At 40.2% G+C, this 16,351-nt stretch overlaps 1 protein-coding gene across 4 annotated transcripts in view; it reads left to right on the top strand.

The window, feature by feature from the left end:
• The first annotated feature begins 5,726 nt into the window (after positions 1-5,726).
• The window catches only part of itga7 (integrin, alpha 7), a 51,181-nt gene continuing 40,556 nt past the window's right edge, over positions 5,727-16,351 (top strand). For 3 of the 4 annotated variants that reach the window (XR_908788.4, XR_013655952.1, XM_011474858.4), the window contains exon 1: positions 7,345-7,859. Coding sequence is in view for 2 of the 4 variants with exons in the window: in XM_011474858.4 (XP_011473160.1) it covers positions 7,642-7,859 (218 nt within the window). In the remaining 2 variants the exon portion in view is untranslated. Of the gene's footprint in view, positions 5,863-7,344; positions 7,860-16,351 lie in introns of those variants that run through there. The other variant, XM_078947084.1, reaches the window with a different exon arrangement.

The following is a 16,351-nucleotide window of genomic DNA, read 5'->3' on the forward strand; positions in this document are numbered from 1 at the left end:
TAAGGACACCGGAAACAAAAATGTTGACCTGTACCAGGCTGGGAAGACTGAATCTGCAATAGATAAGCAGCTTGGTATGAAGAAATCAACTGTTGGAGCAATTATTAGTAAATGGAAGACATACAAGACCCCTGATAATCTCCCTCCATCTGTGGCTCCCCGCTAAATCTCACCTATGGTGGGGTCAAAATGATCAAAAGAATGGTGAGCAAAAATCCCAAAACCACACGGGGGGTCCTGGTGAATGACCTGCAGAGAGCTGGGACCGGAGTAACACCACGCTGCCAGAGACTCAAATCCTGCAGTGCCAGACGTGTCCCCCTGCTAAAGCCAGTACATGTGCAGACCCGTCTAAAGTTTGCTGGAGATCCAGAAGAGGATTGGGAGAAAGTACTATATGGTCAGATGAAACTAAAATAGAACTTTTTGGTACGAACTCTACTTGTTGTGTTTAGAGGAGAAAGAATGCTGAGTTGCATCCAAAGAAACCTCCTTCCATCAGTAAGGGTATTGAAGATGAAACGTGGCTGGGTCTCTTAGCATGACAGCCAACCCAAACACACTGCACGAATAACGAACGAGTGGCTTTCTAAGAAGCATTTCAAGATCTCAACTCCATAGAAAATCTTTGGAGGGAGTTAAAGGGTCATGTTTCCCAGCGACAACTCCAAAACATCACTGCTCTAGAGGAGATCTGCATGGAGGAATAGGCCATAATGTCAGCAACAGTTTGTGAAAACCTTGTAAAGACTTACAGAACACATTTGACAGCTGTCATTGCCAACAAAGGGAATATTACAGTGTATTGAGTTGAACTTTTGTTATTGACCAAATACTGATTTTCCACCATAATCTACAAATAAATTCTTTAAAAATCACAAAATGTGATTTTTTTGATTTTCTTTCTCATTTTGTCTCTCATAGTTGAGGCACGCCTATGATGAACATTACAGTGGAAGAACTTGGACGATTGGTGGCTGTCTAAATACTTTTTGTCCTTCTGTAATATAGAGTGTCAAATTACATGAATGGTCCAGAAGCACAGTAGCCAAACCATTTACTTCTTCTTGAAGGACAACTGTATTTGCCTCCAGGTGTATTTTGCATGGAGGACGTGCCAGAATGGTAAATTATAAATGACATTTACCTTTTGTACTTTTCTACCTTCCTTGAAGGTTTACAGTCACAGTCCCCCCACACACACATTCACAGTCTGACGACGGCTCCTCTGCCTCACTAACAACAACCAGAAAAAGAAGAAAGCAGATAAAGGATCTGTTCAATATCTTTTGGAAGCACTGAACAAAGGAATATCTTCCTCTTTTACAAGAGAGACTCAAAAGAAAACCCAAAGAGTAGAGATGTTGTGCTTTTAGTTGATGTTGGTAATCCAAAAACTCTTGGTTGGGGAAAAGTTGAGAAGACAATTTCTGATTTAAATTGACTTGTCAGATGTGCTTTTGTTAAAACTCAAACTAGGGTTTTAAAAAACAGCTTTTTGTCGTTCATGAAGTTTATTTGGATTTAGGATTAGAGGGAATCAGAAGAAAGTATACCTGTGGAATACTCCACACCCCTGAGCCAGAGCTGACTTTCAAAAATACATAATATGGGAAAAAGCCTCACTGGGATACATTTTATTAAAACAAAAAATCTTAAACACCTTTAAAAAAAACTTTAATAAATATATTTATTTGTATACATTTCTTAAGCAAAAAAGAAAAAGAAAAAAACTTTCAAATTGACACTTTGATGCTTCTTGTAGAAAATGTTTGTTATACTTCAGATACCAAAATAGCCATGGAAATGTGGGAGAATTGTACAAGCATGTGAAGCATCAGAATATGTCTGATTCTTCTACTTTGTTGACACAGTTGGCTTTTTGCTTACGTTTGGATTTTTCCTTAAGTTAAATTTGATGTTATTTTGCTACATTGTTTTGTTTTGTTTAATTCCTACTGACATCTAGCTCCAACCGACACAAACTTGTGTGACTAAGAATTTATATGCTCACTCGCTTCCCTCTCTTCTGTTGCACATTTGCAGCATTATTTTATTTTTAACTAAACAAAATACCAGTAGAGGTCGCCCTTGATTCACTTTAAACTTGTAATGAACCAAATTTACTTGGTAGGTCCTTCCCCACAGTAATATGATTACCGTACTTTACACACACATTTGTTCCTGTGTTTCAGATTCTTATAAATGTATAATCCAGTTCACTGTAGGCACACCTTTTGTTTTACTTTGTGATAAATAAATAGTTAATTGCTGAAAATATGTCAGACTTTGAGTTCTAATTGATTGTTAAAGCTTCATTTTACTGTCTGATCACAGCGATTAGTTGCTCTCTGTGATGTTAAATTCTGAGACAAATGCATATCAAGAAATGATGATCAGCAGTTTCAGTCCACTCAAACTATAAAGTATATCATGCAAAAATGTAATTGTTGAGACAACTGAAAGTTTTCAGTTATTTATTAAAACTAATCATGTACTCATGTAACTGCTTTGTGATTAAATCCACACAAACTGTCATAAAATGGTATCACCAGCCTGATAAAACCTCGCACTTCATTTAGCCTCCTCCTATAGGATCAAGTGCAATCAGACTGTAGAGAGTGCATGCTTGCATTTAATCCCATAATAACCAGAGCACAGCTTTCCTTTATTTTAGTGCTGCCCATGAATCAATACAGTAATAGTGCTGACTGCAGCTATGTCAGTTATTAAAGTAATGGCCAAGGGGGGCTAAATAGGGAAATCTGGCCCTGGCTGTGCATGCTGCTGCTGTTGCCATCTAAAATAAGCTCTCTCCTTGAAGTGTGGCTCAGACTGCTAATGAGGTCTAGTGTAAGATGCCATGGTGGCAGATAATCTTTACGGCTCAATATCTCTGCCTTTTTTTGATCCTTTCTTCTCTCTGTCTCTTTGATTAACCTATTTTTCTATCTGAAAGCATGGCCTCCAGCCTAAATAGCTATTAAGAAGTTTTCCTTTTTTTTTGTCCTGACCATTTCTCAGCATTTTTGTCTTTTTATATCCCACTGTGCTCTGCAGGGCCCTTTATATTCCTTAAGTGGGGTGAAAAGGGAGTTGGAAAACACTCGTTTTCGCCACGTTTTGACCTAAAAATGATGTGTGGGAGCATTGGCAGTCCAAACCCATACAAAAGGTTTGCTGTTGCAGAAAAAGGCAGTAAAAAAGTATAGAAAATCAACCAAAAAGCTAAAAACACATAACTTTTAAAAGTTTTTTTGAAATTAATTTTTTTTAAAGTAAAATTAGTATAAAAAAACATCTATAATATCCCAAGTTTCAAACTATTGGCTATAATTTTGAATGCTTTTTCACACGACCCACAAAGAGAATATCTTAACTTGTTTGGTTAATAAGCAGCAGCTCAATAAAATGGGTTTGAACCGTGTGTCTATTATTAAAACAGAATATCACTCAGAGTTTGAAAATGTAGGAAAGAGGCAGAGGTTCAGACCTTAAATGTGTTCGAGACACCTTAAGATGAAGAAAAAACTGCTTTATGGTCACAAAAAGTTTAATTTTCTGATGACAAATTTGACAGTACCCCCCTATAGGTCAGAGAACAAGAAGACCGCTTTTACTTTTCTCTATAAAAAAGTCAAAAGCCGCATGTTTTAGTATTAGGCTAGTTAGATAAATAGCCTTTTTACAAATCACTGTACTCTTTATTTTAAGTTTTATTGACAAATTTTACTCCATACTGCATACAGTTTTTTTTTTACTTTTGGTAATGAAGCACCGCCAGATAACACAACATGAAACCCAGCTTTACCCTTAAAAAGCTGGTGTGTTCAGAATCATAAACATAGCTTTCTGGCTAAATATTAATTTTATTTTAACTTTGGTAAAGGTCTTCCAACTTTGCGCTTCTTCTTTTGACAGAATTTGGTCAGTAAAGTCATAAATGAGGTGTTTGGCTTCACATTTGGAGTGCTCAAATTCCAAGGTGTATTTTTGCAACAAGCAGTTGTGTAACACAGCAGAACCAAAAGAGAGACGACTAAAAGCAAATAAGTTCCTAGTTGTGCATGTTCTTGAAACAAAGAGGCCAAATTTAAGCTCTTTTATTATGATTCAAACAATTTTCAACCCAATCAGTGCAGCCCTTTATTGCAATACTTTCATAAAAAAATGTTTATTCTGCTGAAAAATCAGTTAGATATCAAAGCAAAACTACTGGATGTGTATGAATTGGTTTATAAATAAGCTTTAGAACATTTTATCAGTCTTTTCTTTTATAACTAAATGAATTAATAAAAAGTCTAGGTTACTCCTTCTTTTTTAGTAAAATGATGTCATTTATGAAAATTGAAAGTAGATAAAAGTAAATTAACATCCAGAGAGCAAATGATTTCATTTAATTAAGACCACAATTAGAACACTTGTTAATTCTGAAGAACATTTCAAGTTTTGTCATTCAGAATTAGCTTCTGACTGCTTTTCTCCCACCGTCTCTCACCTGTTTGTGTTAATTGCTGTGCAGCTGCCTGCGTGAACTTTATTGCAGGGAACAGTTGATGTGACACACTGACAGCTGCACATAATCTGACTCAACAGAGACGGATTATCTGGTTAAAAGTTACACCCCTCTTCCGGACGTATTTTCCGTTTTGGTTCGGCTCTGCTCCCTTGATGCCGGTTTTCCTGGCTCACCCCGACAATCCCCTTCTCTCTGCTAGGCCTAACCTTCTACCTCAGGCTCAGGCTTCCACCTGCTTCTTCCTGCTTTTTCTGTGCCCTGTTTATAGGCTTGTCTGCTTTCTAATAAATCCAACCTTCTCATCCTGATCCATATCAAACATCAATATGATTACAGTTTTATTTTTACCTTAAAAATGGGAACTCATCAGCCTTGCACTTTTTGACTTCACTTCCAATCGTTTTTGGCCAGGAATTACAGCAACTACATGATTTGACCTCTTGAGACTTACAGCTGCAGGATATTGATGGAGCTGAAGAGGACCAAGGGATTAGATGAGGAAGAGGAGGGTTGGTCCGAGTCAATCTGAAAGACAGGTCATATTGACATTTAAAGGACAGAAGAAGAATAAGGATTTGCACAAAAGAAAGTCGGACAAGTACCTAAATTTGATGAAAGTCGAGTTTGAGTGTGTGGGAAAGTGGGGTTCTGCAATAGGAGTTTAAATGACCCAGCTCAAAGTGCTAAAGTTTTACATATTGGTTTTAAATTAGACTACAACAGGTGCTTTGCTGAAATATTGCAATTATTTATATCCTAACTTTAATACGCTAAGCCCTAAAGGGTTAGGAATGCATCAAATATACAGGATCAAGTGCAAAAGAAAAACAAACTTAAAAAATTCAATCTTTAAGCTGCATTTGCTAATGTTAGCCTTTAAATCCTTCAACAGAATGCAGAGCAAACAAACAGTGAGCTCTTGTGTTTATCAGGCCAACATGTGACACAAGAAAAAAAAACACTTGATTTTTTAATTTGATCAGAACAAACTGTCTGAGAATAAAACCAGTTCTATGGGTAAAAGTGTGACATCACGTGCATGAGACTGAATGCTGTCTCATATGACAATGACTCATGCACAGGGTTAGATGGTAGAAATGTTGATAGTTACGTTGTATAAATCTGTAGCGTAAGTATGAAGAGAGGCACATGAGAAAGCAGGAACTGAAGCCAGCAGCCGGCTAAAAAACAGATCTACAAAGAAATGCTGGAAAAGGGACTCATTGTGCTGAATCTTTGTGTCATCGAAGGCATGACGCTGTTCTGGAGAAAGGGTTGCAGCTTATTTGCTTCAATGAGCTCAAAAGTGAAGAGGAAAGATGCCTGTCGTTGATGGAGTGACGGTAAGGAACCTTTGAACGCTTTTTGTAGATTATGCACAGAGTTTATAGATTGTCCTAAACCTAAAGCAAGAGGTATAACAGTGCAGGTGAAGTTAGAAAGATTCCTTCTATTTCTTGTGAGATAATAAAGTGTAAATCGAATATGTGTACAAACAAACAAGCAAATAAGAATAATGGCAAATCCATTTACATATTAGTTTCGTAAAGTTCAGCCTGCTGTTGTTTCTTGGCTTGTTAGCTGTTGCCCCGTACACATGCATCCGAACAAGCTAGGTAGGAGAGTGATGATCGACTTCAAAGTAGTTTCAGGCGACCTTCAGCTGTGTCTTTGACACTCGGGTAAAGAGAGGGACAGAGCTGTCCGCTGACCACTACCTGGTGGTGGAGTTGGATTCGCTGGCAGGAAAGCAGGCCAGATAGACTTGGGAACATCTGCCAAAACCCTCTGTCACTCTGTCAGAGAGGTCTTTAACTCCCACATCCGGTTTTCAAACAGCTACTGATGGCGGCTGGGGACATTGAGTCCGAGTGGACCATGTTTTCTACTTACGTTGTCTCTGCTGCTGTTCGGATCACAAGGTCTTAGGTGCCTGTCGCGGTGGCAATCTCTGAACCCTGTGGCGGACAATGGAAGTAAGGGAGGCTGTAAAGATGAAGAAGGAGTCCTAACAAGCCGGACTGGCTTGATGGGAAAAGAACAAATACGAGCGGCGGAAATGAGCTACCTCTGCAGGGCGGCCGGACGCTCTCTTAGAGATAGGGTAAAAAAAGCTCAGTCACTCCTCTGCTCCTCCACATCGAGAGGGGTCAGCTAAGGTGGCTCAGGCATCTAGTCCAGATCCCTCCTGGACGCCTCCTTGAGAAGGGGTTCTGGGCATGTCCCACTGGGTGGAGGCCCCGGGGAAGACCCCAGACATGCTGGAAAACTACTGTTCTCAGCTGGCCTGGGAATGCCTTGGGGTCCACCCAGAGGAGCTGGAGGAAGTGGCCAGGGAGAGAGAAGTTGGGACATCTTTGCTTAGACTGCTGCCCCAACAACCCAGTCTCAGATGAGCAGGGGGAGGATGGATGACTGGATGAAGTGATATTTTGCTGTCTTCCTTTTATTTCTCAGACTTTTTCTCCTGATCTTTTATTGGAATCCAGTTGCTGTGTTTAAGTTTTTGAAAAAGTTTTTTTTCTTTCCACACGTTTTGGGTCCGGAAGAACTTTCCTGTCCCGATTGCACTGAATGGGGCCATCTGAGTGGCCGCAGGGGGAGCCTACTGGGACACTGAACTCAACACATAAAGCCCTCTGGTGTTTTTTTTTCTTCTTCTGTCCAGTCGTTTCCTAAGATCCTGACAACCCTGCTTGGTATTTTGGCACAAGCACCCGGAGTGTTGATGTCAGCTGAGAGAGAGAGGGGAGTCACCAGGAGGGGCGGAGGGGTGGACTTAGAAGAGAGAGGAGAGGGGGAGGAGTGAGCGGGCTATTCAAGGCACTTGTCCTCTGTCTCCCTCTGAGCACTGAAGGGGGGGGGGGGCACATGCATTGTGGGAAACGCACACTTCACTCACACATCACAGTAGTGGAGCCGTTTTCACGAACGCTCTGCAGACTGACAGCAGCAAACGGAGCGCAGAGGCAAACACAGGGAGGCGTTCACAGACGGCAGGAAAACTCAAAACTCTTGCTTGATTTTTTTCTCCCTTCTCTTTCAGCTCATGATCCATAAAAAGGAATACCATTTTTGCGTCTAGAAGTGAACTTGCTGCGCGTGAGGACCTGCGCCCTGCTATGGCAGCCCCAAAGGGACATGGGAACACCGTTTGCCTTTCATCTTCTTTATCCAGGCATTGGACTGCCTTAATCTGGGCAGCTTTAGCGCTTTTCAGTCAAGTCTGGTGCTTCAACCTGGACACTACTCACACACTGCACAAGTTAGGAGACCGGGGAACCTTCTTTGGTTTCTCTGTTGCGCTTCACCAGCAGCTCACTCCTGAACCCCAGAGCTGGTGAGTGGATGAACGCAGTCCTTTCTGTTCAGCTTTTTCATGTCTTAAGGGTCTTATGCACTTTTACTTGTTGGAATGTATGCACCTGCTTCAAATGTCTCCAAAGTAACACTTTCCCCCCTCCACAATAGCAGTTCTGATATGCTCTGGTGATGATTTGCCAGTTTTCTCTGCTGCACTAAAAGCTCTGAGGTTATTCAGCAAAGTGTGCAGCAATATCATGCAAGAAAAAGCTTTATAGTAAGTATGGGTGTAACAATTAATGGACCATTGATAAATTGATTTATAATCCTACCACCCAACCAGATTGATCTGTCTGAGGCAAGTTGGTAACCGCATTGACCTATAGCATAATAAAAGTGTTTCTAAATAAAATCAATCCATTGTATCCATATTGGAAAATACCATTTTGGATTGAGGATTTATTTTACTATAAAGTAAAAAACAAACAAATGCCTCCCAGTAGACGACACACGAGTGATGGCAACAAAAATTATCAGTCTATCATTCCAGTCAAATGTGTGGAAACACTGAATTTAGCAAAGTCATGTGACCATACAGTGTGGTAGAATGTTCTAATAATGTTCCCTTTGGATTATTTTGATGTGGAAAAACAGCAGTGGGCTGAACTTTAACTAAAATCTGAATGGATTTGTCATGATTGATGACAAGGAATCTGGAAAACTTCACCTGTTTAGTACCCAGGTATTTATTTCTGAGCCACACTGGGGGAAGTTTGGCTAAAGATGCCCTGGATCGATTTTAGGCCAGTGAATCGGATCAAATTGTTCAAAATGAACCAATATATAGTGTTGATGTCTTTATATATATAATTGTTGTTAAAATGAATCGTTACACCCTTATTTTAGCTCTGACTGGTCAAAAGTGACACAGCAGCTGACCTCATATTACTCCAAGAAAAGGTTCTGTTGTGGCCATAAAGCAACTCGGAAATGTACATTTGCTCTCCCATCAGCTGTTTGCCAAAAGCAACTGCAGTGTGTTTTTCAGTGTAATTCACATAGCTCTGCTTTTTCCCTCTAAAGTGCATGAATAATGTATAACTACAGTGCATCTATAGAAATCTTTGTTACAAGACCTCAACTTAGACACTTCCTGGAGCTATAAGCAATCAATACTGGAGGGATGCAAATATCCATCTGGTTCATTTGCAGTTCGAATGTATTTAACATAATAACTATAAACTCTATAGTAAGGCTGCACAATATGAGGAAAACTTGCAATGTGCAATATTAGTGACCAATATTGTGATGACTTGGGAAACATGAACAAACAGCAAAACAAGAAACAACTTCATACATCATCTATTGCAACAGTTTTAATTAAATAAGAGTAAAAAAGACAATAAATGTTACTCTACACATGAGGTGGGCATCCAAAATAAAAGGGCTCCTTTCGATTGGTCAGCGAAGTGAAGGGGACCGTCCGATTGGTAGGATGTGTACAGGGCTCAGTTTATTTTTTTTTAAATACTTCAAGCTGCCATAGGATTGTTCCAGGTAACCATTTATTTTAATTTAAGCCCTCTTTTGTGATACGTGTGAATTGCACAGGCTGATATCACACCTGTTCAGCATTCAATCAGACAACCTATATTAGTCCATCACCATTGACGGTCCGTCTGCTTCCATGAAGGATTCATCGTTCAAAGCCAAAGCCAATGCCAAAGAGCCAAAGCCTGTGCCGAAGAGCCAAAGCCCATGCGAAGGAGCCAAAGTCCACGCCAAGGAGCCAAAGCCCACGCCAAAGAGCCAAAGTCCACACCAAAGAGCCAAAGTCCACACCAAGGAGCCAAAGTCCACGCCAAAGAGCCAAAGTCCACACCAAGGACCCAAAGTCCACGCCAAAGAGCCAAAGTCCACACCAAGGACCCAAAGTCCACGCCAAAGAGCCAAAGTCCACACCAAGGACCCAAAGTCCACGCCAACGAGCCAAAGTCCACACCAAGGACCCAAAGTCCACACCAAAGATCCAAAGTCCACACCAAGGACCCAAAGTCCACGCCAAAGAGCCAAAGCCCACGCTAAAGAGCCAAAGCCCACGCCAAAGAGCCAAAGTCCACGCCAAAGAGCCAAAGCCCACGCCAAAGAGCCAAAGCCCACGCCAAAGAGCCAAAGTCCACGCCAAAGAGCCAAAGCCCACGCCAAGGACCCAAAGTCCACGCCAAAGCCCACGTCAAAGAGCCAAAGCCCACGCCAAAGAGCCAAAGTCCACGCCAAAGAGCCAAAGCCCACGCCAAAGAGCCAAAGCCCACGCCAAAGAGCCAAAGTCCACGCCAATTCAATTCAATTCAATTTTATTTGTATAGCCCAAATTCACAACAACAGTCGTCTCAATGGGCTTTCGTATAGGTAATTGAAAAAGTTAGACATAAAATCAAAAGGATCATGAATACATAGAAAATAAAATAGGAAAATACTAAATTTGACTAACAAACTGACTAAGCCACACTGGACATCCCTGCCCTTAGACCCTCCTTCGCGGTAAGGAAAAACTCCTAAAAAAACGGATTCCGGAAAAAATGAAGAAACCTCAGGGGTGCCCACATGAAGGAGGGATCCTCCCCCAGCACGGACAGGCGTTTTACCAGAACTCATAGAGAAGAATTAACTTATCTAACACTACAACTACACATTTAAAGTCCAGCAGACGAGCTTCATCCAGGCGAAGTTGGGGGGACGGCCGGGGGCGCGGAGTCGAGCCGTAGACAGGATCCAAAGCCAGGTGTAGGAGCAGGAGCAGAGACGAGGTACACGGCCAGGTACAGAGCAGAGACGAGCCAGAGGCAGGATCCACAGCCAGGTGTAGGAGCAGAAGCAGAGATGAGCCAGAGACGAGGTACACCGTCAGGAACAGGAGCACGGATTAGCCAACTGGAATTTGGAAGCATTCCCACTCCCCAGGAGGGGAGAGAAAGAGTGAAAATACATGAATCGCACTGCACAAAACAGAGGGAACTAAATGATGAATAATAATCAAGAATAGAGAAGAGAGGAAGGGTAGAAGTAGATGAGAAAAGAGGACAGAACCCCAGTGCACCATAGCTACCCCAGCTTCAACTTCTAGCAGCCTACTAACAACAAATAGTTATTGTTATTAAGTTTAATTTAAACATATTAACATTAAGTTAAATAATCTCTGATTACTAACTAGTCTGACAATAAGCCTGTCAGACTAGACAGGCTTATTGAGGAATGTTTTCAGTTTAACTTTGAATGTAGAAACTGAGTCGGCCTCTCTTACATGAGCTGGGAGCTTATTCCATAAAACAGGGACTTGGTGGCTAAACGCTTCGGCCGGCACCTCGCAGCTGACTTAGAACTGGTGCAGACCAGGGGAATCCGACTGTTTAATTAAAACAAAGAGCCAAAGCCCACGCCAAAGAGCCAAAGTCCATGCCAAAGCCAACGCCAAAGCCGCAGTTTTAGCCACACTTTTAGCATCAATCAAGCCAAGCCAAGCCTCTTCGAGTCAACTCCCTTCTCCCTTCTTCTTCAACTTCATCCTATTCAGCCAAGCCACAGCAAGATCTACTAGCCACCCTGCCTCTCTTCCCCATTCAATAAATTGCACAACTCCAAACCTAATCCCTGTTTGCTTTTTGGGTCCATGTAACTCTAAACGTGACATATATCACAATGAAGATAAATATGCGATTTATTGTGCAGGCTTGTTTGGTAGTTTCAAGAACTTTGTTCATTTGTATTTACTAGCAGTTTTTAAAACTTTGGCAGAAAATGTATCCTGTATTGTAGCTTGTATTTTAGTATGAAAATCTTAAATTACAGACAAACTTTAGACTAATACAATAGTAAAAAGTAGAACATTTAGTTCTTTCCATTTTGAATCCTTTGCATTCATAGTTACGTTTAAAGGAATGGAACAAATCTAATGCTAAAGGCTAGAGTGAATAGTGAATGTACATGTTCCTGTTTTGGACCTCCATTTTTAACCATTGGCTCCTCAGTTTACCCGTGCCTGAGTCCTGCTGACGCCTGCTTTAATCAGACAGTCATGTCGCCTCTTTGCTTTCCAGCTGTAGCATTTTTCAAAAACAGGGTATTATGAATTGGTACTGTCTTGTTTAATGCTGTGGCCTGCAGTAAATAAGAAGGATGACTGCAGAGAAAGGGTACACTGCTGCTGTAAGGACTGGAAGAAAGTCAATAAATGTCTGAAGTCAGAGGCTGATATAATGTTGTAGTTGTGATGGAGAAAGTGGCATGACTAATGCTGCTTCCAGAACGCTGTGGCATCAACCTTGTGAGATCATTACTTATGATGATTCTGTCTCAGATTTGACCCGGATTTAATTTTTGGAATATCGGTGCCTTGGTTAGGATTGTAGAAACAGTAAGCGTGTGTGTGTTTGTGGTTTGTGCTGATCCATTCAGGAAGCATTTTAGCCTATACCAAGGTACATTTTCTAATGAATCCCTTTAGATTTTTTTATTTCAGCGACTCTTTTTGTGGTTTTGACTTTTTATTGCATAGATAATTTAAAAATTTGACTCAGAAAAGACTTGATACATAGAGAATGTAAAAAAATGTCAAGTCAAAGAAAGACTCTTTTTAGATTAAATGACTCAGATCACTGTGGTGCAGAGCTTTTCATTACAAGCGGCCATTACCATTGTGCTCATGTGATGTGCCGACACGAGCCAGAGTACCTCAAACTCACTGTAATTAGATGCGTTTGACTCATTTTTCTTTTTGTGTCTTGACAGTTTAGGTTACTGTCACCTGTGGCCATTATGTCTCTTTTCTTTGTGTTACCCGATTAAGGATGAAAATGATATTATGCCTTGGATGCTTTGTCATGTATTTAGTCATGAAATGGTCAGACGGTCTGTCATCTAAGAAGTTTAATCTAAATTATTTTATGAAGTTACAGTACAGTGTAATTATCGTACATGGCATGCAAAAGTAAACATTCTGTCAGACATTTACAGTTTAATGGAAGCATAGAAAAGCAGTCGAAAGAAATGATTGTATGTTTTAAAACAACATTTTTGTGCTTTGTACTGTCTTTTTGCCTAGTTTTATGATATCTAATCACTGTTGTTCTGATGGTTAGTTGCCCCACCCCATAGCTCTCTTATAGTCAGACAGCAGAGGTCAAGGAAAAGGTGAACTCTTCTGACACAATGATCTCATACTGACTGTAAGGGGATCCTGGTCAGTGTCATGTCTCGAGGAAGCCCTCTGTCCATTGGGGGCCTAAAGGTCTGCCGCTGCAGGGTTAGAAAAATCATTTAATGACTTTGCCCTGAATGAATCAGAGGGTCCCACAGCTAAACTTGGGTAACTTGTAAATTTTACACCACAGAATTGAATGATTCAGGATGAATATGAAAGCGGTTACAAATGCAGTTACAAGCCCTCATTTACTTGTTGTTACTAATCTGTTCTGTAGTGTAGCTACATGTGATTCCTGCTCATCATTAAGTATTGCATTGTTGCAAAGTGATTTGTTCCACTGTCAGGCTGATGTAAATGTAAAATTGTCTGTATCGGATTGCTCTGGTAGAGTGTACAGAAAAGTGTCTGGTTGCAGAAATGTTCATGTTTATATGTGGACCTGCTTTGGTGCCACTGCAGGCAAGAACACCGACTCACTGCATGGGTGGCCTCAGGTAAATTTAGTTCCAGACATCTCGTCTGGTTGGTGCCTCACTGACACAAAAAGAGTCTCTAAAAAAGAAAATACCTAAGCTGCAAATCTTTTATGTGAACTGGGGTTGATTTAAAAAGAAGACTAAAACATTGAAGTCATTTGTGACTTTCTAAGAGCACTAAAATTCAATTTCAAAAGAGAAGAACCTTTTTTTGGATTTAAGCAATCAGTCACAACCATTTACTGTATATGAGAACTGGACTGACTGAGCCCTCCCCCCTCGCATTCCAAACAGGAAGTAACTGCTGGCTCCAAGAAACCGACGTCCCATAGACTTTTATAGAAATAAACAGCTGTTACATAGTCATTCTATATGTCAGAATAACCATTCTTGCTCTGCTACCTTTATTTTTAACATGCTCTTGCTAATCTGATTTTTATTTCCAGGATTTTTTCTTTATTGCCCTTTATTCAAGTTATAAAATTTAGACTATTTAGATGCCCTAATCAAAGTTTGTGGTGCCCTGGTCCCAACGTCGAATGTTCAAAATGTTTGAGAGACAGATTTCCCTGAGTCTGCTTTCAAGTGGTAAGGGTGTGGCTGATAAGCTCTCTACTAATTGGAGAGAGTGGTTGCCTTAGAAACTGTTATGCAGATCGACTCGGACCAATCAATGCTTAGGTCTGTATTGCGGAAAAAATTGGAAAAATTTAGCGTCGTTTGCAGCTAGAAGTAAGTCATTTTCTATGGGTGATGTCACACTCGCAGTTCAGTTTTCATATATAGTCAATAGTCACAACACAATGTGTAATTACCTTTGTGCAAAAAAAACCAGGGTGTAAAAAATTGAAAGTATCTATTCGCACGTAATTTTCGAAACACGTGCATCCAGCCCTGAACTTTTTTCTTGGCCGCATGGACCTGGAGGAAGGGTTAAGGTTAGGATTACAGTTGCAGTTAGGATTAAACCTCCAAATAGTTCCTGAGCGCGGCTGTTTCTGCTGCTCACTGCTTCTCAAGGGAAGGATCAAATGCGGAGAGCACATTTCACATGCCTAGGTCCATGATAGATTAAATTTGTGCGGCCAATAACAAAATGCATCTTTGGATGCACGTATTTGAATACATGCTTGCAGTGCAGCAATGCATATCTTGGCTGCACATGTTACATGTGGCCAACAGGAATTTCCATCACTTGTTGTGCTGGTCGTATGTAAATATGTGCGAATAACATCAGCCTAAAAAGTATACATAAAACTAGTAAAAGTCAAAAGCAAAATGAGTAATTTTCTGCTAAACATTGATAACTGCTTAACACATTTACTCTAAATGAAAATGGAAAGTTTGCTTTCAAATAATTTTCACAACAAGACAAACTTCTTTGAGCTAATTAGCATAATAATACCCTTTCATAGAAGCTACTTTTTCACCCTCAGCTTTAGAATTTAGACTGAACCTTCCCCCCTTTTTCACCTCATGTTTTTTTTTAGTTGGTCTCGTAGTAACTGTCCATTCAAATCTACCGAAGCCCATTCATGTGAGGGACTCATAAAAAGAACAATAGTGGTGCTGCTTATTTATTAGAACAATCAGAAAGAGCTGAGGGTACGGAGCTGGGCCTTACAGTCTGGTATCCTATGTGCGCCCACGGTTAATGCTTTCTTGGCTCTCTCCATTCTCTATTTAGCATTCCTCCATTCTTCCACAGTGCTGCCTGGACAAAAGCTCGGTGGGAAGCAGGGCTGACTAGATGAGAGCTTTCAGAAAATTACTTTGCAGACCACGTGTTTGTTAAAAGCAGTGGACAATCTGCAGATTCAGAGGAAACATAAAACTTGGATCTGATGCAATTTCACAGAAAAAAAACACAGCTTGGCAGATCTAGAGGGACGGAAGTCGAATTTAAAAATGCAGATCTTGAAGTCACAAAAAGTTATTATGGTGATTATGGTGCACTGTGATGGCAAATCTGACTTCAGCATTGGTTCTGAATGTCGCATGATGTGCTTGTGGGGGAGGTGCAGAGGATCTGATGGGAATAGAGACTGCAGGGATGAATAAATCACCCCTACCCTTTTCAATAAAAACGTGTGTTCATGTTCATTTGTGTTTGCTTAGAATATGTATATTTGCCAATGAAATAAATAAAATGTAATAGATCAGGCAACGGAAGATTACATCAGATTGTAGAATGACAATAAAAGAAGACCAAAACAGGAAATTACATGTAAGGGGAGATAGATGCTTATTTGAACTAATGATGAAAAGCTGCAGCTTTATCTGTTTGTTTTTTCCATTCAATGAATCATTTGGTGTAATTTTATTAGTATGTCTTTGACTGGAAGTCTTTTTTCATAATATTAAACAATCTTTTTCAACCACCCTAAATAGTTTCAATTCTTACATCTTTATCTTGCATTTGCCTATTAATTTTCTTTTATTTTGAAAGAGAAAACGACCAGGATGTTGAACAGAATTTGAGAAATTATTTGTCCAAACCAAGTAACGCACTTAATTACTTTAAAACAGGGGTGTCAACCTCATTTTCACTGAGGGCCACATCAGCATAGTGGTTGTCCTCAAAGGGCCAGATATAACTTATACGTGTAACTAAATGTAAAGAAAAATAAACGTAACTATGTTAAATAACTCATTATTTAGTTATTATAACTTTTTAAAGTGACAATTACAGTTGCATAGAAAACCTATGTTTGCTTATTATTCTAGCATAAATCCTTTTACATTTGATTCTGTCAGGTTAGGTTAAATAGACAGTGTTTAAGTCTTAATGTATAGTTGCCCAATCCTATATTTCAAGTCTGATTCCCACTAGATATGAATAAATACACACCA

The sequence above is a fragment of the Oryzias latipes genome, chromosome 5 (genome assembly GCF_053564925.1).
Source record: "Oryzias latipes strain Hd-rR chromosome 5, Olatipes_Hd-rR_3.1".
Lineage (NCBI taxonomy): Eukaryota > Metazoa > Chordata > Actinopteri > Beloniformes > Adrianichthyidae > Oryzias > Oryzias latipes.